This window comes from Taurulus bubalis, assembly GCF_910589615.1.
Source record: "Taurulus bubalis genome assembly, chromosome: 21".
In the NCBI taxonomy this organism is placed as follows: Eukaryota; Metazoa; Chordata; class Actinopteri; order Perciformes; family Cottidae; genus Taurulus; species Taurulus bubalis.
This window is the reverse complement of record NC_136609.1, coordinates 2,863,959-2,890,873: the sequence shown is the minus strand read 5'-3', so window position 1 is coordinate 2,890,873 and position 26,915 is coordinate 2,863,959. Positions and strand designations below refer to the sequence as shown.

At 43.8% G+C, this 26,915-nt stretch overlaps 4 protein-coding genes across 4 annotated transcripts; 3 read left to right on the top strand and 1 right to left on the bottom strand.

Moving 5' to 3' along the window:
* Nucleotides 1–2,313: 2,313 nt before the first annotated feature.
* Nucleotides 2,314–6,007, top strand: LOC306752974 (high-affinity choline transporter 1-like; the record flags this gene model as incomplete). The annotated part of the gene is made up of 8 exons (XM_079236807.1): nucleotides 2,314–2,497; nucleotides 3,800–3,913; nucleotides 4,042–4,197; nucleotides 4,293–4,441; nucleotides 4,524–4,667; nucleotides 4,946–5,099; nucleotides 5,192–5,406; nucleotides 5,480–6,007. 8 exons carry the CDS (start codon nucleotides 2,314–2,316, stop codon nucleotides 6,005–6,007), a joined length of 1,644 nt encoding a protein of 547 aa, XP_079092933.1.
* Nucleotides 6,008–7,335: 1,328 nt separating this feature from the next.
* fam171b (family with sequence similarity 171 member B) lies at nucleotides 7,336–13,041 on the top strand (the record flags this gene model as incomplete). Its single annotated transcript, XM_079236806.1, has 8 exons — nucleotides 7,336–7,543; nucleotides 8,973–9,206; nucleotides 10,242–10,334; nucleotides 10,582–10,740; nucleotides 10,844–11,014; nucleotides 11,106–11,222; nucleotides 11,304–11,427; nucleotides 11,994–13,041. The coding sequence occupies 8 exons, from the start codon at nucleotides 7,336–7,338 to the stop codon at nucleotides 13,039–13,041; spliced, it is 2,154 nt and encodes a 717-aa protein (XP_079092932.1).
* Nucleotides 13,042–14,945: 1,904 nt separating this feature from the next.
* Nucleotides 14,946–18,040, bottom strand: zswim2 (zinc finger, SWIM-type containing 2; the record flags this gene model as incomplete). The annotated part of the gene is made up of 9 exons (XM_079236805.1): nucleotides 14,946–15,578; nucleotides 15,667–15,835; nucleotides 16,006–16,085; nucleotides 16,317–16,401; nucleotides 16,504–16,755; nucleotides 16,991–17,240; nucleotides 17,465–17,505; nucleotides 17,721–17,797; nucleotides 17,888–18,040. 9 exons carry the CDS (start codon nucleotides 18,038–18,040, stop codon nucleotides 14,946–14,948), a joined length of 1,740 nt encoding a protein of 579 aa, XP_079092931.1.
* A 2,993-nt stretch (nucleotides 18,041–21,033) lies between these two features.
* On the top strand, nucleotides 21,034–26,527 carry LOC306753115 (calcitonin gene-related peptide type 1 receptor-like; the record flags this gene model as incomplete). Its single annotated transcript, XM_079236957.1, has 12 exons — nucleotides 21,034–21,084; nucleotides 22,046–22,196; nucleotides 22,295–22,402; nucleotides 22,659–22,771; nucleotides 22,849–22,940; nucleotides 23,019–23,145; nucleotides 23,237–23,390; nucleotides 23,475–23,535; nucleotides 23,621–23,687; nucleotides 24,424–24,642; nucleotides 24,894–24,935; nucleotides 25,087–26,527. The coding sequence occupies 12 exons, from the start codon at nucleotides 21,034–21,036 to the stop codon at nucleotides 25,291–25,293; spliced, it is 1,392 nt and encodes a 463-aa protein (XP_079093083.1). The 3' UTR covers nucleotides 25,294–26,527.
* Between the last annotated feature and the right edge of the window lie 388 nt (nucleotides 26,528–26,915).

The window sequence follows — 26,915 nt, the reverse complement described above, 5'->3', positions numbered from 1 at the left end:
CCAAAATTATATCTTTGATATGATACCTGCCATAAATATCACAATACTCGATACTTTCGATACGATACCAGAATACGATACAATACTGGTATATTTATCTATAATAGTAATAAATAAAACGTCTGTATGGTTCCCTTTTTTACCAGCTCGTTTCTGCCCAGCTTTTTGAACTCTTAACAAATGGCATTAATATTAGTATTAGTCTACAGCAAAGATATTAATGAAAACTACATGGTGCCATCATAGCATTGATTACACACGGCTATGTATAGCCTATTGCCCATATCTGACCAGATGACTACATAGTTATTTCCATAAGTATGAGACATTGTAGAGTTACATCATTTTACAGATGTGTGTTTGAGGTGGAAAAAAACCTAAAGCTATGTGGGATGGGTACATTAAAGATGGACACATGAATAAAGGGTAATTCCTGCCCTTTATTGAAAAACAACAATGAAAAACATGCCACCACATTCCTTTCACCAATACAATGTTTAGCTACAGACGGGGCAAGATCATGCCAAATGTGGACGTGCTATTCAAACAGCTGCAGAAGAGGAACATCGACCCTGTCTTCATTAAAGGACGTGTCCAGAGGTTCACGGACAGCATTAAAAAAGCAGGTAAATAACTATATTGTAACGGACTGAGTGACATGTAATGTTAACCTGTTATGTTTAAAGTGTTATTGTGTTTACAGGAAGAAGTTGTTCTAGATAAGAAGACTGGTTATTGTAATTACTGGGTTCAGGAGGTCAGTGAATGTCTCATGAGCTGTGTAGCTGTGTAGCTTGTCACTCATCGTACCTATGAGCGGCCTGTGCTTGGCAGAGCGAGTGAGGTGGGGTGTAACTGCAAAGTAGTAATGCGTTTTTGATTCTTTTTTTTGCATTGAATCATACTAGGATGTTTGAATGAATATATACTTTATTAATCCCCAAGGGGAAATTTGGTGTCGAGTAGCAGCAATTTAGAGACAAAAAAATAAAATAAAACTAGCTGGGATGAAAGAAAAAAGAACAGAGTATTAATTTAGGAAATAAATTAAACTTAAACAGTAGAAGTGCAAAAGTGCAAGTATGTATGTGTATATTAAGTGTGTGAGGTGTAAATAAACAAACAATAACAAACAATAGGAGAGTGCAAAAACGCAAATTATGTATGTAATATGTGAAGCGTGAAGTGTAGATAAACATAAACATGTACAGTAATTAATCAGTCAGAGGATCTGGCAAGTGGTGACTTATTATAAAGTCGTAATGCCGTAGGCAGGAATGTTGTGACAGCGGAGCGCGATGAATCTCTTGGAGAAAGTGCTCCGCTGACCCTGCAGTAGGTGGTGGAGAGGTGGTCCGGGTTGTCCAATATGGACACACATTTCTTGCTGAAATTGATTGGCTGGTCCTATCCAAAAAAAAATCCACCAGCCGCCACTGCTATATACCTATTAAACAGGCTTATAGTCTTGCAAACTTATAGACATACTATTCATATTTACTACCAGTATTGCTGACACATAGTAAATGAAGTATAAAAGCATTTTTGTACTATTCAATGAGGAACTGCAGGATGTGTCAGTAGCAGTCTGTTCTCATGAAGCCTGTAGCTGTTCTGCATATGCCCACCCCCTCATTATTGTATTCGAAAGCTATTTTTATTTTCACCGTTGCTCGCGAGGCCCGCTGCTCGGTTCGCACTCGTCGCAGCAGCAGCAGGAGACCCTTTCCAGTGCAGGTGGAGGAGACACAACACCTCACATTGTTAGGATCTAACTGCAACGGGGAGCAATTTGGGATTAAGTGTCATGCTCAAGGACACATCGACATAGAGTAGCAGAGCCGGGGCTCAAGCCACCGATTTAGCAGAGATCTATCTATCTATCTATTTAACTAACTATCTATCTATCTATCTATCTATCTAACCTTATCGATCTCCTTTCGAGAAAACAAATGTGATGTGAAACACTTAAATGTTTTTAAGCATTTATTTCAAAGAAACTTGGAATAATTCAATTGAATGGGCAGCGCTCTTCACCACAGGCGGTTCGGAGGTCAGACAGAAAAAAGAAAAAAATGAGTTTTATACATCTACAATTATTATTGAACTGTTTGGCCTTCCCCCCTCCTCTGCATGTTTGGAATATATTTACATTGTGTGTGTGTGTCCTAGGAGCCGTGGGCCTGTGGTCGTTTTAAACCAGTGTGACTAGATAACTAAAATGTTATGTCTTTCCCGCTAACAGGGGATCTGCAACTGAAGCACCTCGCAGGAGAAGTAGACCAGCTGTCTCTGCTATAGGTTAAATCAACGATGGCTCTTAATATACCAGGTCTGATCATGATGATAATATTCTACCTGCTTGTGTTGGGAATCGGCATCTGGGCCTCTGTAAAGTCTAAGAAGATGGAGAAAAACTCACAAGGCGGACAGGTGGAGGTTTCTTTTTTGGCTAACCGGAGTGTCACCTTGGTAGTGGGAGTCTTCACGATGACAGGTGAGTTTTGATCATTTCAAATATACAGTATTGATCATCTCTGAGTGGTTTTAGTTATTATTTTAATGCACCTGTATGATCTCTAGTCTTTTTTTTCTATTGTTAGGTTTCAGTACAATAATCAGATACACATTTGTGTTTAAACAACAATAATGTGTATTTCCTGAAACACTATTGGGACATTTATTGAATCACAAGCCTTTAAATGAATGTACTGTAAATAAATGATACAACCCTAATTAAGAAAAATAAGATTAAGATGGCAGCCTCGGTAAAATGTTTCATGGTACTTATTTTTTTATTATCGGTTCTCATCATTCTAAACAGTGAATTGCATCGTATCCATATTTACAATCTTCATTTGCATATTAGCTTAGTTTATTTCAAATTATTATTACTAATACAATTCAGCATTTTTTACTAAACAAATTACAACCAACAGTCATACAATCAAGGACCTTTGACATTTTGTCAAATTACAAAAAAATAAGGGTGGAAAAGGGCCAACTGCCCTGGCACATCTCCCAAACATTGTCAAGTGCCCTTACACCTCCCAAACATTGTCAATTGCCCTTACACCTCCCAAACATAGTCAAGTGCCCTTGCACCTCCCAAACATGGTCAACTGCCCTTGCACCTCCCAAACATTGTCAAGTGTCCTTGACCCAAACATGCACTCCATGCTGAAACACCTTCACTCTCAAGGTACATACATAAGAACAGCACTGTGTCTGCTGTGGAGACCTTCAGGTTTCTGGGATCCACAATCTCTCAGGACCTAAAGTGGGCCTTCAACATCGACACCATCTTGAAAATGGTAGCAGCAGATGATGTACTTCTTGCGCCAGCTCAGGAAGTTCAACCTGCCTCAGGGGCTGCCGATTAACTTCTACTCCGCTATCATCCAGTCTGTTCTCTGCATGTCCATCACTGTCTGGTTTGGATCGGCCTCCAAACAGGAAATGGAACAGACTACAACGGCAGAGAAGATCATTGCTGCCAGCATGCCCTCCATCCAGGTCTTGTACATCTCCAGAGTCAGGAAACAGGCAGGAAACATAACTACAGACCCACCACACCCTGGACACAACTAGTTCCAACTCTTCTGCTCTAGTAGGCGCTGCAGAGCTCTGTAGGCCAAAACCACCAGACGCCAAGAACAGCTTCTTTCCACTAGCCTCACTCTGATGAACAATGAAAACAAAAAAAGCAGAATTCCTTGTATGCCTACGCATACATGGCCAATGATGCTGACTTTGATTCTGATTCTGCATCTGTGTGTACGTATTTTTTACACTGCAGCTACTTGGGTTGGGGGTGGCTTCATCGTTGGTATTGCAGAATCAGTTTATGACCCCACAAGGGGTCTAATCTGGGCCCTCGTTCCTCTCCAATTGTCCATTTCCTTCATCATCGGTGAGTCACTCTTCAACATCAATCTGAGTGTTTTTACCTCAACACAACATTGTGTTAGTACTTTGAGACCCTGAGACCCTGCATCAGTAACAAATACTGACAATGATGTTCTTCTTTTTCCTTCAAAGGTGGACTTTTCTTTGCAAAGCCAATGAGGGAGAACCATTACATCAGTATGATGGATCCCTTTCAGAGGAAGTATGGAAACAAACTGACTGCGGTTCTTTCCATCATTCCTCTCATAACTGACGTTGTCTGGATTCCTACGTGTCTGATTTCCTTGGGTAAACATGTACAAGTCCACTCAAAGTAACGTTCCCTTTCTGACCCATCCATTTCCCTCATCATGCTTTTCCTCCATTGTGTGTGCATACTACAGGAGCCACCATGAGTGTAGTTATAGATCTGCCCTTCAGTGTTTGTGTCTGGATCTCTGCTGTGGTGGCGATCATCTACACTGTTCTTGGAGGTCTCTACTCAGTGGCTTACACTGACGTCATCCAGATCTCTATGGTGTTTCTGGGCTTGGTGCGTTTTTACTTAGTGAACGTTCAAGATGATGTGTTCTTCTTTCATTTAGACCCTCCTGAGTGATTTCCTCTTTCCACAGTGGCTGTGTGTCCCTTTTGTTCTGACCAGTGACGTTTATACTGACATCACTGAAACAGCATTCAACCACACACACCAGGGCTCCTGGCTTGGCCAGCTTGAGTCTGATGAAGTCTGGAGATGGATTGATAATTTTCTAGTGATGGTAATATGAATAACATTAGTATGTTGTTTTCAAACATCTTTCTAAAGGCGAAGGTATAAAACTGTTATTTGAAATTCCATCTTCAAGTGAAGCTCAAAGTAAACACATATTAAGGTTTCAAAATCCATCTTAAAATGTAATTAAATATCAGATATCTGAAGGTAAACATTATGTTGAACATCACTATTTACCTAAATTTTTTTCAGAATTTCCGTCAGTATCAGCAACATGAAGTCAGACTTGGTTTTTCACACATTCTTTTTTTTAATAATTTTTAGACTTTGGGCAATTTGGCCATTCAGGATTTCCATCAGAGGACACTGTCCTCATCCTCAACGTCCACAGCCAGGATCATCTGTTTCATAGCAGCAGGAGCCGTCATCATTGTAGGAATCCCGTCTGTGCTGATTGGAGCCGTAGCAGCTTCAACAGGTAATCTCTCCTCTTTACCTGTTGGTACTCTTTGTCATGTCAGGGCGGTGAATCAGCATTCATTGTTGTCTGTTCTGCCTCCTGTGTTTCAGACTGGAACTCCACCTCATATGGATCTCCTTCTCCATACGAGCGAGGGCAGGCGGCCATGGTGTTGCCCATCACCCTTCAGAATTTAACCCCAATCTACATTTCTGCCTTTGGCATCGGAGCTATTGCTGCTGCAGTGATGTCATCGGCTGACTCTTTACTTTTGTCTGCAACCACCATCTTCACCACCAACATCTACCAGACCGTCAGGAGTCAGGTGCAGGTACTGTTTTGCATTTATTTACTTCCTCAAGATTAAATGTTCAAAGTTCACATGGTTTTGTTTTTAGGCATCCGATAAAGAGCTGCAGTGGGTGATCCGTCTCTCCATAGTGGCTGTAGGACTTGTGGGAACATTCCTCACCTACCTGGAAAACAGCGTCATGATGTTCTGGATCCTGGGCTCAGACCTGACTTACACCATAATGCTCCCCCAGCTCATCTGCATCCTCTTCATCAGGGTTTCTAATGGTTATGGGGCTTCTGCAGGCTATGTTGTTACTTTTATGATCAGAGTGTTGTGCGGAGAGCCGTTGTTTGGCCTCCCTGTAATCCTACATTTCCCAGGATGCACTTTAGAGGACGGTGTTTACGTTCAGCGCTTTCCTGTCAAGACCTTCTGCATGCTGTCTGGTCTGGCCTCCATCCTGCTGGTTTCATATGTGGCCTCACTCCTGTTTAACAAGGGGATCCTTCCTGAGAGGTGGGATGTGTTCAAGGTGAAGTCCCAGGAAGCACCACCACCAGCAGAGGGAGCCAGAGAGGCTGATGGTGATGATAAATGTGCCTCTGAACCAATGCTGGACACAAAATGCTAAAGTTATTTTTTTCGTTGTTGAGTTGTGGGGACTCTTGCTCTTTTATTATTAGTCATTGCTTTATATTTGTAATTCAGTTTTTTTTCTTTTTGTCATGCCACTCCATCTCTCACTCCCCCCGGTGAACTCAGCCTTCTGCCCCCGACCACGAGATGCTTGCCTCTGCCTCGGTAAATCAGAGAATGTTAGCTTGTGTGTCTTCTGCCTGGGAATAAAGTCTCTCTCATACACTGTCCGTTGTACTGCTTCTGGGTCAATACCTCACCCGTTACACCGTTGTAGTATAATATGCAATAAAAAAAAAGTCATGAAAAATGATGGCAAACTATTTTGTCTAAAAATCATAGTATAGCATGGCGAAACATGTGCAATGTGTATTTGACTTCTTTGGAAGTTGGACCTCAAAAGTCAGAGCATCTCATAAGGATCAAACCCACCATCTGACCTGACACCTTATAAACTGTCTTGGTTCATTTTACTTATTGCTGCAACCCTTTGTGTGTTTCAAAACGTTTCCTCTACTCAGAATGGAGGTGATTATTAGAGAGCGTCAAAGGTCATGATCCAAAATAGTAGTTGCATGTGCATGTGTATATTTAGAAATGTATGTCAATAAACATATTGCACAGTTCATTTTATTTATCAAGCATCGTTTATATAGGATTCCAAGCAGGAGAGATAAAAATAGGCAACCAGGGATCTCAGGTTACCGACAGAGGACCACAGACCCCAATGACGTAACAGCCTCTCCAGTCTCACCAAAGATAGTCACGGAAGATAGACCTCTCACTTCGTCCATTTTCCTTCGTCAATCAATGTCTTCACATCCTCCGTCAAACTATTAATTAAATATGAAATGCTGAACAGAGATATTCAGTTTGCAGCACTGTGTGTATATGTTTTATATTTGTTTTTTACTGTTCTTTTAATGTTTTTTTCAGTTTTAATGAATGCTCTTATATGTTTTTAAATCCTGTTTTCTTCTGCATTATGTTTTGATGCTTTTAATGTTTTTATGTGATGCACTTTGAATTGCGTTGTTGTTGAAATGTGCTCTGCCATGTCTTATATTATCCACCACGTCACACATCCTCGCGTGATCGACGATCTCCGGACACACACGCCCAGCCTCAGCACCAGCGCATCTTTTCTCCACGGGGCTTTTCCCTCCTCCTCCTCCTCCTCCTCTTCCTCCTCCAACATTACAAGACACCATGAGAGGGATGAGGCCTTGGCGGTGAGCACGAGCCCTGCTGGACCTCGTTCTTCTGGTCTCGAGCTCGTCCCTCGCGGTTCGTTATGTCTTTGGGTCTGCGCCCCGCCTCGCCATGCCCGCTGCTGAACGCTCCCCGCTGCCGCTGCTGCGCTTCCTGCCGTCGTTGCTTCTGATTTCGTGCCTGCATGTGGCGGTGAGAGCAGCGGAGGAGGGCGGCGGCCTGCCCGGGGACAATGGCCCCGCAGTCCCGGCCGGAGACCCGTTTGCAGCCGCACCGAGCACCCCGGGGCGACTCCTCGGCCACTCCGCTCCGACAGAAGGTAAACAACAACAACAACAACAACAACAACAACAACAACAACAACAACAGATACAAAAAAAGGGGGCTCTCCATCAGACGGTCATTGTTAGAGAAAATGGAAATGAGCTGCAACAGGAAGCAGTGTGACTCATTACTGAATCTCAGTGCATCTCTTAAAACGTGTGTTTTTGTGCTCAAAATCATCAATTTGTGATTTATTTAGATTACATTGCACTGCCTTGTTGTTGTTTAGGATGTGCACGTTGAAAATGAGCTCTGCTGCAGCTTTCTGTGATTTGTGTGAGACAAAGTAAACATGTTAAATTGTGCATGAATACAACATTTCCTGCAATCGCGCACTTTTCGTGTATTTGAGTGGCGGAATAATGTAAATACTTGAAGATATGAAAGGAAAAGTTCCTCAAATATAAACCGTTTTATGCAGACACATTTATCTGATTGTTTATACAGCCATATTCTCAACTGGAGAAAACCACATGGCTCCTAAATTCTATGTGATTAAGACTGTCTGCATTACCACTAACCTGTGACACCATTTGTCTGAAGAATGATCAGCTGTTACTATTGATAAGCTATTGGCTGTAATTCAGAGGCAGAGGAACCAGCAGGCTGATAGGATTAAGTGGTATAATGTGGAGGTGAGAGGGATTAGGGCTTTTATCGTGTCGGATGGAGCAGGTGATGCATTAATTCAGAGCAGTAATCCTGATTCAGTACCTGAGCTCATTGAGGCCTCTGTTTACAGCTGGTCTGGGCAGGATGGAGGCTTTACACACTGTAAAAACAACAACAACAAAGTACACTTTAATGCCTCTACGGCGGCCACATTAGAGGCAGAATTACAGGCCGCTACATCCTGTATACGCTCAATACATCCACCATATATGCTGCTAAAGATGACTGTGCATTACAGTACAAATAACTTTAAAATGAACCTTCTAGTCAAAGTCCTCTCCTCTTCATCTCCACCAGATTGTAGAGAGAAAAATGCTTTTTTTATTAAGATTTTAAAAAAAGGGTGAAACGTTTGCGTTGATACTGAAAATGAGAAACTTGCTGAATATGCATCAAAACGTAAATATCAATATACGCTCCATGCTGAGCACATATGTGTGTGTTGGCACTTGGTTATGATGCATTTTTCATTCTCCCACCGGCTCGGCTGTGCCTGCCTCATCACTTTTTCATGGTGAGAGAAAGGTTAGCGAGTACTGCTGAGAGGGAGTGGCTGAGGCTGGTGTGCATACAGACAGAACACATGCAGAGACACATGTACTAGCACAAGCAAATACTTGCTACTACTAACACTGCTGCCATGCCAAAACCTATAAATGCAGTGAGCTGGATTTCCTTGTGGGATTTTGAACGTAAAAGCCACATAAATGACGTCATAAAAGTCTAAATCAAAGCACGTTTTTTCTCCCCAGAGCCCCAGTTTGCCCTGAAGGTCCTCGTGAGGGACCTGGTGACCCGCCGGCCGCTCCCGGGCGCTTCAGTGGACGTTTACGTGAACCACACCCTGAGGAGCTCGACCCGGACGGGGTTGAGAGGCGAGGTCCTGCTCTGGGTCGCGTACACTCCGGGCCTCAGCCTGACCCTGCTGGGCAACATGGAGGGCTACGTCCCCAGCCCGCTGCCCTGGAGCACGGCCAAGAGACCCCGTGAGTAACACCCACAGATACGACGTCGTGTCTTTACGCCCGCACGATGACGCTCTCCCAGAGTCACCGACTTAAAGCCCTTGCGGTGGTTAACATGCACGCTGCATCACGTCCAGGCTGACCCTGACCTCTCCTCGACCTCTCAAAGGAATGCATTAAAGAGGATTATCCAACGCGGATCGATCGGAGCACGTAGGAGAAGGGAAAAAAGGCAATTTAGCAGATAGTCTCACTCCATTTAAAGCTCTTTGCCCTATTTCTTTTCCACGTGTACTATTTTGACCATATGCCGTGGGAGTCTATTAAAACGTTGAACATTATCAAACTGAGGGAAAAGTAAGCAGGCTCGTGCAACCATTTGTAAGCGCAATATTCACACTGCTGCATTATTCATTAATGAAGCGTCTGCGACAACACACAACGTGTCACTGAGGTTGTGTTCCTGATGAAGCACTTCATGTCCGAGTACAGTCGAGCGTAACCGGACCCGTCATCGTATTGACCGTGTCTCCAGCAGCACGGGGAACGTATCCCTGCCTCAGCAAAGTGTCTTTGTCCTGCACCCAATCAAAGGCAGAGAGAGAGAGAGGAGGGGGTGGAGAGAAAAGGGGCCCTGGGGTCTCCCTCCATTGTTTGTGTTCACACGTCCTCTCTCTCTCTTTGGTCTGTGTCAGACGGAACAGAAACAAAGATGGAGCAGGTGTCAGGAGGGATGTGAAAAAAAAAAAACAGGCGGATGATGAAAGAGCGTCATCTGTCGAGGCCCGCTTGGCTCTGATGTCGGAGGCGCCTCCCTTTTGTGCTGCCGAGCAACGCAACTGAACCCTATAAAGAGGATTGAGGCGGTACCGCCCCCTGCTGGTGGTGCGCCAGGCCTGCAAGTCACCAACAACAGCGTGTGTTTATGTCCAAAGAGTGACATCGCTTTGAAAGTGTCATAGTTTAAAACTACAAAGTGGTCATTTCTCAAATGATTTCTCATATTTAAAGTACACTCTTTATCAAAGTATTTGTGTTTTGCTTGTCTTCCTGCAGTTTTCTCCGCTGTGACGTTGCTGCTGCTGCCTCACACTCAGGGGAACATCTGGCTGTTTGAAGACTCGGTGCTCATCACCGGGAAGTTACCTGGTGGGTTCACACACACACACACACACACACACACACACACACACACACACAATGCACCTTCATGCCAACGAGCAAAGCAGATCTTTAATTTGAAGGAGAATCACTGTAGCACAGATTAAAGTAGAGAATAAGTAAACAGAGTAACTGCACACACATCTGCTGTATTTGTAATATGAACAGGACAAAGTATCTCATGATATCAGTGTAATCATGAGTCATAAGCTTAAGTGCTATCTTGTTTTTGCAGACCACTCGACCCAACCCAAGGTCAAGTTCCCCAAGAACCTCCTCACGTTGTCTGATAAGAGCAACGTCTCCTCCGTGACGGCGTACCTGACCGTGCCACAGCACCACCTGGAGAAAGACTGTGGCAACTGCACCCCGGGCATCATCGGCCAACAATCCCGTAAGCTTTAAAAAAGCCCGCCTTATTTGATCAAAATGCACTGATTTGACTTAAAGATCTTCGCTTCATTGATTGGTGATGCTTCTCTACCTTCTGTCCGCAGTGTTCAGGAGCATCGAGCTGAAGGCCGTGGCGGCCGTCAGCGTGCTGCTGTACTCGGGCGCTGAGCAGCTGCAGGTGCGTGGGCCCATTCAGATCAGCCTGCCGCTGGGACCCGGCGCGCACCTGAGGGCCTCGGACACGGTGCCGGCCTGGGCCTTCAACCTGAAGACAGGTACAGTGCGACGTGAGGCTGATGTAAGCATGCAGAGGGAGGTCAGCACAGAGATGTGATGTATTATTGTGTTTACTGCTCTGTACAACAGGGGCCTGGGAGAATCAGGGACTGGGAATAGTGAAATCCGTTGGTGATGAGCTGGTTTGGACCTACACCGCGTCCCATCTGGGCTACTGGGTCGCCGCCCGCCTCCCCTCATCAAACGGTACACAACTCATCTACTCGCGTTCATACGAAATGTGTCGGGGCAAATGTTTCATGTCCTTCCATACGTTTGACCGTTCAGATTACCTGGGATATGGAGGCTCCGTTGATTTCATGTCATACCACACCTACATGCTGATGGGAGTACTGGGAGCAACGCTGGCTGTCGTGATCGGGTTCCTTTCCTTGCTTCTGTGTCACTGCAGGTCAGAAAGCTGCTCAGAAACACATTGTACATTTATTAAATCCCATTAAAACCTTTAAACACCTCGGAACCAATTTTGGCTCTAGACTTTTTTTCTTTTTCCCTGTGTTTGAATCGTCGTAGGAATCCCAAATTAATTCCAATACTTGTGTTCATTGTATGTATTTGTTCAGCAAAGTCTTGTGAAAAAAATGTATATCTGCAAAAAAAACACTTTTAAAAGCTATTTTGATCAATCTACTTTCTATGTACTGAATATAAAAACCCTCATTTACAGTTGACCCTTATTGAGACATCAATTGTTTTTAATTATGTATGTTATAGAAGTTATAGAGAAATCTTAATATTTGAGGACATGTTTTTAGGGTCTGAAAACAAGATAAAAAAGAGAGTCCACTCTGCTAATATTCCAAATAGATGCCAACTGTGCATTTAACAACTACAATGTAAGAAACTTGATATAAATACATTTCTTGTAGGTCAAAATAGAAGCTTTAAATGAAAGAAATGGCCTCACACAACCCAATGAAAGGACCATCCTGATTCAATTCCCTTTCTTCCATTCAGGAGAAGTTCTTATCGAGAGCCCAGGAGGAGGAGAGCACGCTTTTCCAAACTCACGGTGGTGAAAAAAGACCAGACCACCTCCACCCACATGGAAGAGGGTTTGTTGTTCCGTTCTGGCGACAGCAGCCTGGCTTCCTGCAGCGTCCAGTGTGAGCCCTCGTCCACGCCGAGGCACAAAGCCAACTACAACATCTACGTGGAGGATCCAGGGAGTCGCCCGGCGGCTCCTCTTTATGAGAACATTGCTCTGGATCGGATCAAAGGCTCCCAACCGCCGTCTCACTACATCAACAGCGAAGAGGTCGCTCGGCTTCGGGAGAGGTCGGAGCAGAACCGGGCCAACATGAACTCGGAGCCTGCGGATAAAGACGGCTACACCCAGACACTGCCCAAAGTCCCTCACCACCACTCCCAAGGTAACCTCCTGGAGTCCTCCGTCTCCGTGCCCGGGACGCTCAACGAGGCGGCGGGCATGCAGGCCTTCAGCGGCGGGCACGGCGGGCCCGGCGAGCTGCAGGGGATCACCCGGGGCAAGTCCCACAGCAGGGCGTGGTTCGTCACCCTGGACGGGAGGCCGGCCGCCCAGGTTCGCCACTCCATCATCGAGCTACCGAGTCGGCGCCGCCACCGCCCGCCGAGCAGCAACGACACCAGCCTGGACTCCGGGGTGGACATGAACGAGCTCCAGCAGAGCGTCCGCGAGGCGGAGCGCGACCGACGCTCCATCAGGGCCTCCTCGCTGCCGCACCCGGGCCGAGCCGGGCGCTACGCCGAAGACCAGGACCTGAGCAGCAGCGAGAGCGGCACCACGGCCACCTGCACGCCGGAGGACGCCTCCCTGAGGAACATTTTAGACGGGAGCAGCGGGGCCATTCCCAACATTCCCGAGGAGCGAGACGGGATGGACACGTCCAGCGCTCAGGAGGACAGCGAGTCCAGGGCGACGCCGCCTCCACGCCGCCTGAGGAAAGTGAGGGAGAAGGGGAAGACGGAAAAGAGGAGTGCCAGGCACGTCCGCGAGGGGAGGCCTCTGACCAAGAGGAGTTAAAGCGCGGCGGAGACCAGCGTTTCTCCATCAGAGCTCCGTTTAAAATCACCATTTCAACACGCATTGAGCTGCGTCGTCAGTGCCGAGTCGTCCAGAATCACGCTCACGCAGGCATCGTTGTCGTCGAGTCGTGTGATTGTACAACTTTGCCAAAGAATCCGTGTGTCATCGCAGCATCTGTGTCACGTTGAAGCACCGCGTCTCTGCTCTCTCATCGTCACGAATCTGAAGATCACCAGCGAGATTCATCACAGGAAAAAATGTCCCACGAGGACACGAGGCCCCCGAAGCCCCCCCAGCACCGGCATTGTAGAGGACGCCTCGATCACACGAGGTATTTGTCTCTATTTAGTGTAATCTGGTGCAGGATGGACACAGATGCAGGTCTATGTGTAGTGCACTTATCCTCACCACTAATGCCTGCCGTAAATTAAATAGGATATTTAGGAGCTTTTTCCCGGTTTGCAGAACTGACATCTTTAGTTTTGATCGCTCTGCCTCATTTTACTTAAAAAACAGACACTCTGGGGTTCATGGAAATTTAAATATGTCATCATTGGAATCATCTCGTACGACGTTGAAATTGGATTTGTCGACTTTACGCCTTTTCCGATGGATTTTTGGAGCGAAACGCCGTTGTTCGTTGAAAAAGCTAAGCTGCCATTTCAAAAGTTATCGCACCTGATATTCAAGGTTAAGCCTATAATTGTTTTTAGAATGCATGAAAATGAATGTTTCGTTGCGAGTATGAACATATTTGTTTCTTTTTTTACTGTAGAGCTAACTTTACGTCTTCATAGCTGTTCCGATTATTTGGGGACTGAATGGTTTATTTCATCGTCTGTATTCTTGGAAGGAGACCGTGTTGTGCTGCCAACTTTAACTAATGAAAAGAACAATAAATGATCATTATTATCACAATGGAAGACCTTCTGGAATCCCAGTGAAGGCTCAGATGTTTTAACAACTCAGAATGAAATGTAATAACTTCATCAGGTCCACATTTCAATACTTATGTTCAAAGTATTTAACTTTAAGAGCAAAGTCCCAGGTCCTCTACTAATTGACATGGCAGCTTTTGTCAAATAAAGCACACTCCACTTTAATATGTGCTCATGTGTCACGCTGGCACACAGCATCTATTACACGCTTATTACATGTTCAGAGTGTAAATACCGACATTCACCACGAATACCACAAGCGGTTTTTACGAGCAATATTTACCATAAATGAAAATGGAGCTTTTGCAGCAACAGTTTTAGTCTTCCATCATATTGTACATTCCCTCCGGCTACACATCCATGAGTTATTTTGTTTGTATATAGCAAAAGCGACATTTTATGTATTTACGTGACTGTGATCGAACTTATTTATTTCATCTAAAAGCGATCGTGTGAGAGGTGCGGCGGCTGGTTGAATGAGTTCATTCTTACTAAAGGTGAGAAGAATAAGTCTTTTTTTAAAGGAGAGAACGAGCCTGAGCTTCGTAGTTTCACACGTAGCAACAAGTTGCCAGAACGCTGACCTATGACCATACTTTCTCCCGCTCGCCATCAGCTTGAACCCACAAATCAAAACCTACTGCCACGCCCGTTTTCACTCGATCTCGCTGAATGTATGCGTATTGATTTTAACGTGTTCTCCAGTGTGCTCCTCGTGTCTGGACATTGAAACTCATGGACTTTTTGTTTCCGTCCTAAGTGGACGCCTCTTGTGTTGACCTCTGTAACGGTGGTAGTGTTATTAGTCTTGCCTTTTTTTGTGCACTAAATTAATAAACTTACTTGATACCAAAGTATTGTTCAGCAGCTTTTGTCATTCTTTTTTTAATCTCAGCAAAGTCACACGATAACAGATATCCATCTTTCTGATTAAATGCACATTTATGGATTTCTTCCACCTCACTAAGTGTCAGTCTTCCTCTGTTGCTGAGTGTTTATCAGGACTCCCGTCATCCTCAGCTCTGGCATGAGTCCGTTGTTCGTGACTTTAATGGCCGACGTGCCGTGTGACCTTTTGGGCTGCGGCCTCGCCCGCCTGGCGGGGAAGGCCACAGTGTGGTCCGACCCGGGTCGACTAAAACCCACAAAGAGGCTCCGGTGTGGCTGCTCTCTGGTCGTTGTCCCCACGGCACACTTGCTAGGCAACGAGCTTTTTGCATGTGTCTTTTTGGAGGAACGTGCACGTAAGTCAGAGCTGCTTCCAGGATGAAGAAGAGTTTGTTTCCCCTCTTCTGGAGCGAAGCACAAGCCCTGAAACCTGTCGGTCAGGAACTGTTGTGAGGTGTTTAAAGTCACCGAAGAGCCCGTCAGCACTTCTAAATGAAGAGAACCGTGTGAGGGAGCTTTGGTTCTCCTGTCCCGCAGAGCCACTCCTGGAATAAACAGGTCTGTTAGGTCATTATCTGGCCGTGTGGCAGAGGAGAACAACTTCGGGGAGGTCTTTCGTTCACTGGTCGAGGGGCTGTAAACAACGTATCCATCCAAGGGGCAGGAGTTCGACTCCCGCAGGATCCCGTCCACGCAGTCGGAGTGGAACTGAAGTGTGAGGACATAAAGTCACCGTCAGCTGAGAATGCATATGTCGTTTGAATAGTGATAGCACACGCTGAAGGAAGCGCTTTACCTTGTGGTGGCAGGGCAGAGTTCGGACACGCTGGCCCAGGCTAAAGTCCTGCAGACAGAGCCGGCACTGCTGTCCCGCGTCCAGGAGCCGAGACCCCGGTCTCACTCGGCCCGTGTGCAGACAGCCCAACACGTTTCCTGGGAGACGGTCTGCGGCTACAGGGAGGATGCTGAGCAGCAGGATGGGGAAGAGTGAGCAACAAAGTTCATAGTAGTCAGGAAATAGGAACAGTTACATGTCTAACCAAAACTGGACAAAACCATGCGTGTTCTAAATGGATGGGTCCAATTTTAACAACCGAAGGTAAAATACATCTTCTGGATGTATTTAATAACTTACCTGTCATTAGCTGACTGAGAAGTCGCCCCTCTGGGTTCATTCAGGTCTTCGGCCACAAGACGCCACTTTTCTCTTCTTTTCTGTTTGAGGTTTAGACATTGTATTGTATTTTTTGCAGGTGGGTAAGTATTTAGGAACTTATTGTGGCAGCAATCAGAAATGCTTGTTTGTAAAACTGCTCACAACCAATAGAGATACAATATTTTTACAGGAAATGACTGCAATGTGTGACATTAAGACCACTCTAAAGTTTACTTATTTGAATCATTGTTTTTTCTTGGTTATTTCAAAGCTGAATCAAATGATCTTACTGTCCGTGAAGCAAGAGGATGGTGTAGGTGGCGGCCCTTCTTTGAGCAGTCCTCACACAGATAGAAATGCCTGCAGACCGTGCATCTGAAAGGACGACGGCAGATTAAAGAAGACGTGAGAGCACGACAAAAAATGTCAGTTTGCATTATAAAAACATTTGCACACGTTGGACGGCCGTTTGCTCACTTGAAGCAGGTGCCGGTGACCGGGCCGAGCCGGCAGCTGTGACACAGGACTCCCAGGTGCCGGTCCGGCTTCTCCCTCTCGGAGGCGGTGAAGAGCGTTGCTGCGTTCCTCACCTGCTCTTGGAGCAGCTTCCAGGAGCTGAAGTCCTCCCTGCACAGAGGGCACTTCACCGCTTCTCCCCGGTCCGACAGCCTCTGGTGCTCCGCCCACACCTTCATGCAGGTGACGTGGACGTTGTTGCCACAGCCGAACCTTTAAAAGACAAGCGCGGCGTGGCGAGAGTGCAGAAAAATGCTGAAAATAATTATTTTCCACATCACTTTCAAGCGTCCTCTCCAAAAATGTTGTCCACAGCAGATTTATGGGGTCGTGTTCTGGCCAGCAGTGCATCAGAAGTTGAGTAGAACATCTAACATCATCCTGAAACATGACTGTACTGAAACAATAACGGCGTGACCCCGTGACCCCAGACCGGCCGCCCACATACCTGCAGTGAGACACGGGCTGTTTTTTCTCCAGCAGCCCTTCTTGACAGATAGGACACACATCCTGGGCTTGGATTGCTTTCCGGCAGACGCTTCCAGCCTCCCGGCCGGCGGGCGGTTGGCTCGCGGCCGGTTGGCTCGCGGCCCCAGAAGCAGCCGGGGGATCGCTTCCCGTCCGGTGGTCTTTGGTTTGGTGCAAACCGTGGAGCACCTCCAGGATCTGTCTCTCCACGAGTCCATGCTGAAACGAATCTGGAGCAGTTATTTTTAACATTGCATGTCAACAAGAGCACATGTACAAGGGGGGAAGTAGCACACAGCATGAAATAGTATTTATTTATTTAGCAGTGATCTAAATAAAGTTATTTATTGAGTATAATTTATTAAATAATGTAATAAATAATACATGTATTTAATTGAAAGGTACAGTATGCAATCAGTATTACAAAAAATTGCAATTTATTCAAATAACTTACATTCATGTTCTCTGGGTAATCTGAATTTCCGCAGTAAAACCCTGTTGTGATAAATATTACATGTTCATTATAGTCAGTCGTGAATATAACTGATATACACACATACATTCAGTTATTAGTAGGTCTGAGTAGCATGAGAATTATACAATATATTTGTGATTTACAAGATACTAAATTAAAAACAAAGTAAAATAAAATACAATGAAAAAAGACAACTACAATAGGTGTAAACGTGTTAATGTGTGTGTATTGATACCAGCAGATGTGTTTGCATGGCTCCTGCTCCTTGGTGAACACGGGGCAGGTGCAGGTATGCGGGTCGCCCAAAAACACCTGAGCCACACCAACAAAAGCAGAGGAAGGAATCAAACCCTCGGCTCTGTGGCGTCTGAACAATGTGCATCCTGAGGCCCACAGGGTCACCCTGACCTTGACGTTGACCTCGCCCTCCTCTCGCAGGAGAAAGCCCGTCGGGCCGAAGGACTTGAGCAGGAACAGGGTCGTGTGGAGAGCCTGGTCCTGGTGCAGACTCACTGCAGCGCTGGCTGTGATCCTGCAGCTCGTTTTCCTGAACATCCTGCCACAGAATAAAGATCTGTATGCATCATTACAGAGGTAAACATGCTGTTGAAATAGCTAAATACTTAACAGCTTATGGCTGTAAAGTTACCAGGTGAAAAATAAATAGTATATTTAATCTTAGCATATTTGAGAATACGTGAAGCCCTACTTATTGCAACTTAATATATTATCTTATTTTGTACTGTAATATATTTAAGTGCTTAAATAGAATGTAAGCACAACTTCAAGTGTATTTAGTATATTTTTTGTGCTAAATTGGAACAACTTAAAGTATACTAAGTATATGACTGTGTCTGTGTTAATATAAATGCCGATAGCTCACTTAAATTATACTTTTTTGTGTTTCAAGTATATTTTAAATATATTATTAGTATTTTACAAATATGTAAACATTACAATATTAATATATTTAGATTGTGGTTATACTTTTGGACTATAGTACTTCCAAGTAACTATAATCACAATATTATTATATTTGTAAAAGTATAATAGTATGCCAAAATTATAACTTTTGGTATACTATTACCACAATATAAATATTGTAATGTTTACATATTTGCAGAATACAATCTATACAAATAAAATACAAACATATGTACTTAAAACATGTGTATATTAGCACATACACAGGCATATACTTAAATTCTACTAAGTATACCTTAAGTTGTTCCAATTTAGCACAACAAAATATACTAAATACACTTCAAGTTGTGCTTAATACTAATCATAATTAAAATATACTAAGTAGAACATAAGTTGTTCCAAAATAGCACTCTTTAAGTATTATGATTAGTAGGGCTTCAAATATACACAAGTATGCTAAGATTACATATACTTAGCATATGTATTCTTCACCCAGGGCTCCTTTATCTTATTAGACTCATTGCACCTGCGCACTGTATTACCTGTAAATGTAAACTTACCTCTATAAACGTGCCTTTCTTCGTCGATAAAAGCCGGAAGTCCAGCTGCAGCTCACCGACCTGCAGTTACCGCTGTTGCCATGGTAACCAGCGGGCTGCAATGGCGCGTTTGCCCAGCAGGGGAAGCTGTTGCTCAGTAAGAGAAACCCTCTTCCTGGTTTATGCTTCCAGATTGTAGCGAAAAATTATAATATATACATATTTCTAAAGCATTTATCAGCCAGTATTCAATGTGTTAGGTCTGAGACGCTGAGGTTATGTTTTCCTCCCGTGTAAATATACTTTTATTAATGCATATCCCCCTTTTATAGCAATAGTGCTCATGACCAGAACAGCCACAGATCACAAAGAAACTACAAGACCCATGCAGGCTCATTAATGCACCATATGCAATACAGTTAAATCATTAATTAAGTTCATTATTTAGAGATTCTAAAGCTCAACAGTCATTATATTAATACAATGATACTTCATATAAATGAGACAGTGTAATGGTCATCGATGCACCAATGGGTTTTTAACACCCTTCAAGCTGACTGAAGGGATGTCCCTGGATCTGCCTCCAGAAGAAGCCAGTGTGTGATGTCATCCTCAGCTCAGCTCAGTGTCCCTCTGACTCTGCTGAGAAACACACGCTGAAGGAATACTCCAGAAGAAATCTTTAAAACAGATGTTTTTATTTTCCTGCAACCCTACCCTGAACCTCTCCGACTGAAGGAATACTCTTCAAGGCAAACACTGTGTAGTTTGATTATTATCTTCTCCTGTGAAGGTAGGTTTCTTGAATATTTTTCAGCATGTGCATTTTGTGGTTAAATGTGTATTTTCGGATGTCACATTGGACTGTGAAGTGTTGTACTTGTTGTAAGCCACATGGAAAACATAAACATAAAAGTTAGAGAAACAAATCCGGCAAAAACTTGTCTCTTAAAGTAAAATCTGTTTATTTACTAGATATGAGTATAAAGTAGAAAACATCCCAAAACACATGTTTGGAGAAGGTTATGTAGTGTAGCAGACGAGTCAACCCTCTTTGAATGTTGCACACATATAATCATCAAATGTGATTTATAGTCCTAATAAATGATACGTCACACGGGAAAGTGAAGACATTTTGGGGACAGATGGGCGGCACAAAGAGGGAGAGACTTCCCTTTGAGTTATTAAAAGTATTTGTCTACAATTAGAAAGATATACTGTGTGTCTTATGGGGGTTCAAGAAGATATTAATCCTACAAACTGATTTCCTGCATAAGCAGTCGGGGGAGTTGAACATTTATAAGTGTGTTGCGTTTTGTTTATGAACTGTTCTTTATTCCAAATGAGTGTAATACAACTTTTTATTTAAAGTTTCACAGTATTCTACTGGTGTGTTTAGTTGTATAGAGCTCTATAGGGACGGATAGTTATATAGATTTGGGCTATAAATGCTGTGGTCATAAACCCATGATATATAAATAAATAAATACATAAAATAAATATAATCTTTTAGTAGCAATCAGCCTTTCATAACACAAAACATCCAGCCTCTATGTACTCACTCTTAACAGCATCATGATCGATCATGAATCGTTCTCACAAACTATTCATAATTATTTTATTACTACACGAGATAAATAATGACAAAGATGTTTTGCCTGTTATGCATTTCTTGTTTTTAGCGCCATCAGACCTGTCATCATTTCCACTGTCACGCATGTTGTAGACACACATTGCTCAACGTTTAGTTTGCTGATGAGAGCGTCTGCAGTGTCTTTGCAGCGCACGCTCTTCCACATTCGTGTCTCTTGGCTAAACCTTAGTGAAACTTGCTCAACGTGCAAAAAAAGGCTGCAGGAAGGAAGCTGTGGAGGGCAGGAGGAAGCAAAAGGACACTTCTTTAACCCCAACGTCCAAAAAGGGAGACCGGCCTTTACAAATTAAAAACACAGCTTTGCAGACAAACTTGTGCTGCCAGTTTTGTTTACATGCCTTTCGATCGAGGGAAAGGTCACATTCAAGTGTCTTAATTCCTCTTCTCAGGTACAAACGCTCCTCAGAATACCAACGGGGATCCGAGCACCGATGGATCTGAACTGCTTCACGTATCTGCTGGTCCTGTGCTTCCTGGATAAGGTAGCTGCTGGGTCTGATCTGTGCACCGCTTCACCTGTTAGGCTGTTTTTAGCTAAATATGTCACCTTCACGTCAAATGATCATCATCATCATTTCATAAGTAGTTTCTGTATTACTATCCATACTTAAACTCTTCCTATACACTGCACATACTTTGCATGTTTGCACTTTCGTTATTGTTTAATTTCCTAAATTAATACGCTCTGCTGTTTTGCTGTATATATTGAGTATTTTTCATTTCTGATATTTTTTTGAGTCTTCTATGTAACTTTACTTGCTACTGTGACAAACTAGTTTCCCCTTGGGATGAATAAAGTATCTATCTATCGTTCTATCTATCTATCTATCTATCTATCTATCTATCTATTTATCTATCTATCTATCTATCTATCTATCTATCTATCTATCTATCTATCTATCTATCTATCTATCTATCTATTTATCTATCTATTACATATACTTTGGCCATGCATTTGTGACATTAAAGCAATATGATCCCAGTACTATATCTCCTGTTTTTACAATATTTATCACCATAACTAAAGTTGTTTGCTTCTAAAAAAGCAGCACTCAGTGCCTTCTTGTTATTTCTCTTTATTTGATTGACTTAACACTTAAATCTTCCTTAAAGGGAAACTCCAGGGATTTAATATTGCGCCTCTATAAAGTTGAGAGACAGATTAAAAAAAGAATGGACAAAATTGCAGCAGCAGAGGCTGAGATATTTGACTGTTTTGGTCCTGATATGGTCAAACTTAATCCTACACTACCCATAATGCAACATGAAACCAATTGTAGAGCCTCTTCAAGGCATCATACTGCTTTAAAATGATCTTTCTCATGTGTTTCATCAACTTAATTTCTTATTTATTAACGCTTGCTTGACAGTTGCACTCTGGTTTTTGCATATTTGTGTATCTGTGTGTGTATTGCGTGCTGAATTTCAATCGTCCCTCTGAAGCTGGTGGTGGTGGCGAGCCATGAAGACCAGTACCAGGAGCATCTCAACCATCGGGGCGAATACCCGTCGACGCGGCACGAAATCGCCACGGCCCAGTACGAATGCTTCCAGAAGATTCTGAAAGAGTCACAGCGCAAAACGAAAGGAATCGGTGAGAGGACCCGTCTCCTGTGATGTCACGCTGATGTCACGCTGATGTCATGATGATGTCATACGAAGTCATCGTGTAACATTCCACCGTGTCTGCAGGGCCGGTGTGCAACGTCACGTGGGACGGGTGGCTGTGCTGGGAGGAGACGGAAGCCGGACACACGGAGCAAAGCTGCCCGAACTACTTTAAAGATTTTGACCCTCAAGGTACCTTTAATATTAATATATTAATATTTGTGTGTAATGTCGCGTTGACATTGACTAGCTGCATGAAAAGACTATATATCTGCAGTGAATACGTTCATTTCTAGTCTTGATGTGATGTTTGACATCACTTTGATGTCGCTAGGTTAGCTTAGCATAAAAACTGGAGATCGGTGAACAGTCAACGTGCATGCTGCGGCTAATTTTTTTTGTCCGTGAATCTAAAATGTGAAATTTGTGGCTGCAAATGTGTCCACAGCGATGGCGTCCAAAGTGTGCACCGAGACCGGCGAGTGGGGTCGCCACCCCGAGAGCAACCGGACGTGGACGGACTTCAGAAACTGCAAAGCCAACCCAACGCATCATGGGAAAGTAAGCAGGAATAAAGACACTAGAAACACATGAAGCACCTTTGACTGCGGAATTGTACTCATTTTGTTTTCCTGCAGGCGGCCATGACTCACTTCTACTTGGTCATGATCGGTCACGGCCTGTCGCTGGTGTCCCTGCTCGTATCATTGGGGATATTCTTCTATTTTAAGTAAGTGTGGCAGCTTCCTCTCATGTCTGAGTGATGCACATAAATAAAGTTTCTGAAATGTCTCCTCCTGCCCTCCAGGAGCCTGAGCTGTCAGAGGATAACGCTCCACAAAAACCTCTTCCTCTCCTTCGTGCTGAACTCCATCATCACCGTTGTCTGGCTTACCACCGTGGTGAAGAAAGTGGGACACACATACAACGACTCGGTGAGTGATTGGACTCGACGCGTCGAACCCGAACGCCTCTCTGCGTGTTTCGGCGTCAGTAAAGTCACCGGGGCTCGTTTTTCTCTTCCAGGCCAGCTGCAAGCTGCTCATGTTCATCCACCTGTACCTATTGAGCTGCAACTACTTCTGGATGCTGTGCGAGGGCATCTACCTGCACACTCTGATCGTGGTGGCGGTGTTTGCAGAAAAGCAACATCTCATGTGGTATTATCTGCTGGGCTGGGGTAAGCAACGGCAATATCTTCACCTCGCACGTTTCACTCTCTCACACTGAAATGTCACCACAGTTCTCATTGTTTTTTTTGCAGGTTTCCCGCTGGTGCCGGCGGTGATACATTCGATAGCACGTCACTGCTACTACAACGACAAGTGAGTCTCCTTGAGCTAAAGATATGCACCTCGATCGCGTGTCTGCACGCTGAATAACACGATGATCTGATTCATGCGTTCACAGATGTTGGGTCAGCTCAGACACGGCCTTGCTGTACATCATCCACGGACCCATCTGCGCCGCATTGGTGGTAAGCACAGAGCCCTTTTGTGGGAAGAGATGGGCAAATATACATCAAAATGTATTTGATACAAAATACTTCTCGAATAAATGTATTAAAATAAAATACTAAATACTGGTGCCAGAAAATGTGACAAAATACAATACATCTTCCTATAGCTAGCTGCTTGACTGATAAGTTAACTTGCTAAACACTGGCTATGCACTAGTCTAGACAGCATGCTAGCGTCAATAGCATGTAAGTATCGATTGCTAGCTTGATATTGACTTGCTAAACAGTGGCTATGCACTAGCCTAGACAGCATGCTAGCATCATTAGCATGTGAGTATCGATTGCTAGCTTGATATTATAACCATCACCATGTATATACAATAGGCTATGTAGCCAGACCCAGACATAAATTATACATCAAGCTAGTTGACATCTGTCACACTCAGACAATCCGTTGAAGTTGAAGATCTGAAGACTGAACTCGTGAACTATTTTTGGATTCGTGGAGAAAGTATTTTAAATACAAAATGACTCCACTCTAATATAATTTGTTACAAATGACATTAGATATTTTTGGCCCTATTTTTGGCCTTGTCAAATACAACTTACAAAACACTCAAAATTCATTTTGAATTCGTATTTCAAATACACATAATAGAAATACTGCCCATCTCTGCTTTTGGGGAATCCAGATTTCTTTGCTTCTTGCATCCCCCGTGTTAAAATGTACACGGCGATCCTTTTTGGATTCCAGGTGAATCTTTTCTTCCTGCTGAACATCGTGCGGGTTCTCATCACCAAGCTGAGGGTGACGCACCAGGCCGAGTCCAGCCTCTACATGAGGGGCGTGAGAGCCACGCTCATCCTCATCCCCTTGCTCGGCATCCAGTTTGTCCTGCTCCCCTACAAGCCCCAGAACCAATGGGCCTTTGAGATCTACCTGTACATCATGGAAATCCTCATACACTACCAGGTCCGTGCACACAGTGCGCTCCAACACTGGCAATAAAGAATTGCTCCACAGTGTAAAAGCAAAGTGCATGCTGGTTAAAGCACTGCTGAGAACAGACTGTGAAATGGCAATATCCTCACTCGTTTTGTGGTTTAAAATTACAAATATTTTAAGAATAAGAGCATGACCATGTGGCACAGAAAGCAGCTGTTGGAGCTTAGGGGATTTCCTATCGTGTGTATTTTCTCAAGAAGCTTTTTTTCCTCATGCAGGGTCTCTTGGTTTCTACAATATTCTGCTTCTTCAACGGCGAGGTGAGTAACGGATACAATCCAAAGCCTTTTTTTTCCGCTACAGTGAATGCATTAAAGATGCTGTTCGGTTGCTGTTTTCCCAAAGAGAAGATGAAGCGTGAGAATCCACTTCTCCGTCGTCCACACGTCCTCTTTGTGTCTCCTCCTGCAGGTCCAGAGCGTCATGCGGAGACACTGGAAGCAGCAGCGGATGCAGTTCGCCGGCACGTTCGCCAGCGCCGACTTCTTCCGCTCGGCCTCCTACGTGGCGTCGTCGCTCACAGAAGTGCACCGCTGCTACAGCATCGAAAGCCACACCGAGCACATGAACGGCAAGAGCTACTCGGACATCTTCAGATCGGACAGCCCGTTCGTGTGAAGGCGGGGCTTCAGGCTCGCGGCCTCTCTGACTTTCCCCAAGATGCTGTGTGAGGAGTGATGTCTTCTGGGAGTTTTACTGCTGAGTACAGACGTTTCACTTTCACACAAACTCACATATCTTTTGACTTCTTCTCACGAGTATTACCGCGACATAAGGTGCTCCAGACCAAAGACACGGCTTCTTCATCATTATTCCCACACAGGACGCAGAGGAGACACGGAGAAGACGTTGTGATTCCACACAAGGATTAAAAGCTTTTTGCATCTCGTGGAATAAACTTGAAGAGCCCTCGAGAACAAGAAGCTAACTGACTTGCAAAGAGAGAGAGGCTTGTTTTCTGGGCATTTTGAGTCAATGCTCCACTTTCCTCAAAACTGATTTTTCCAAAATGCTGTGGAGATGATCGGGAGATGATCACAGTGGAAATACGACTGAAAAGTGCATGTTTCTGTGCGTATATTTGTGCATATTTCAGGGCACAAATTATGAAGCCTTTAGTGTACTTTGCATATCTGTCCAGTCCGCTAACACATCATTGTATATTACTTTTGTTTAAAAAAATCCACAAACTGCAGCTGGTTAGTTGTTGGTATAATGCTGTTTAAGGTTAACATTTTAGGTGTCCAGGAAAAGAGTTCAGCAGGAACTGACTTGTGTTGATTCTCTGATAAAATGAAGTTTGAAGAGATAAAAGTGAAGGAGAAGTGAAGAGCTGCTGGTTTCAGCCTTCACAAACAGGACATAGATTTAAAAATGATGAGTTAGATGAGAAGAATGAAACCTCTCTTGTGTCTGTCTGTTAAAGTATGAATCTACAGCCAAGAGATGGTTAGCTTCGCTTAGCATTAAGACTGGGAACAGGGGGAAACTGCTAGCCTGCTAACTCTCTGCCAGCGTGATCTTCCAAAATGCCGAACTATTTCTTTAAATGCGCAGCACTGAACTCTGAATGAAAACTTGCTAAAATGCTTATAACTATTTCTTTCTATTGGAATCACATAATATTTCTGATATTCATAATACTGTATGTGTACTATAATAATTTACGTAAACACAGGATTTCTACGGCGATTTCCGAGCAGATTTCTTGTGTTAGAAGACAAAAATATAGATTTTTTTAGTCACAGTCTGAATCTCTTTTTTCTAATTCTTTCCATAGTTTTGTCAATAAATGCTTGTTTACACTGAAATAAAAATGTTGTAAATAAAGGCAAGCTGTTTTATACTGAGATTCAGGAGGAAAAAGAGTTACTGTATTTGTGCCTATTTCCTTAATGTCTCTTCTATTGTTCTCCTCAAAGACAAAAAGAAAGAAAGAAAATATGTTTTTTTCCGCCCCACATATTTAATTAAGGGTGGAATTTCCTCGTCTGACTGTAGAAAGCGCTTTCCTCTGAAATGGATATTGTTTCCAGACAAAGCAGGGCGTGCTGTCTGTTCCTCATCCAACATAAATGTATATATGGGAGGAGGTGTAATTAGGAAGTCCCAAAGGAAAAGGCCTATATCTATTCTTCCAGTGAAATCAAATGAACCGAGATTCACCCGTCTGCAAACACACGCGCATCAGAAGCATGTGTTCATCGTTGCACGTGATATACGAGCTACTTGCACGCCTC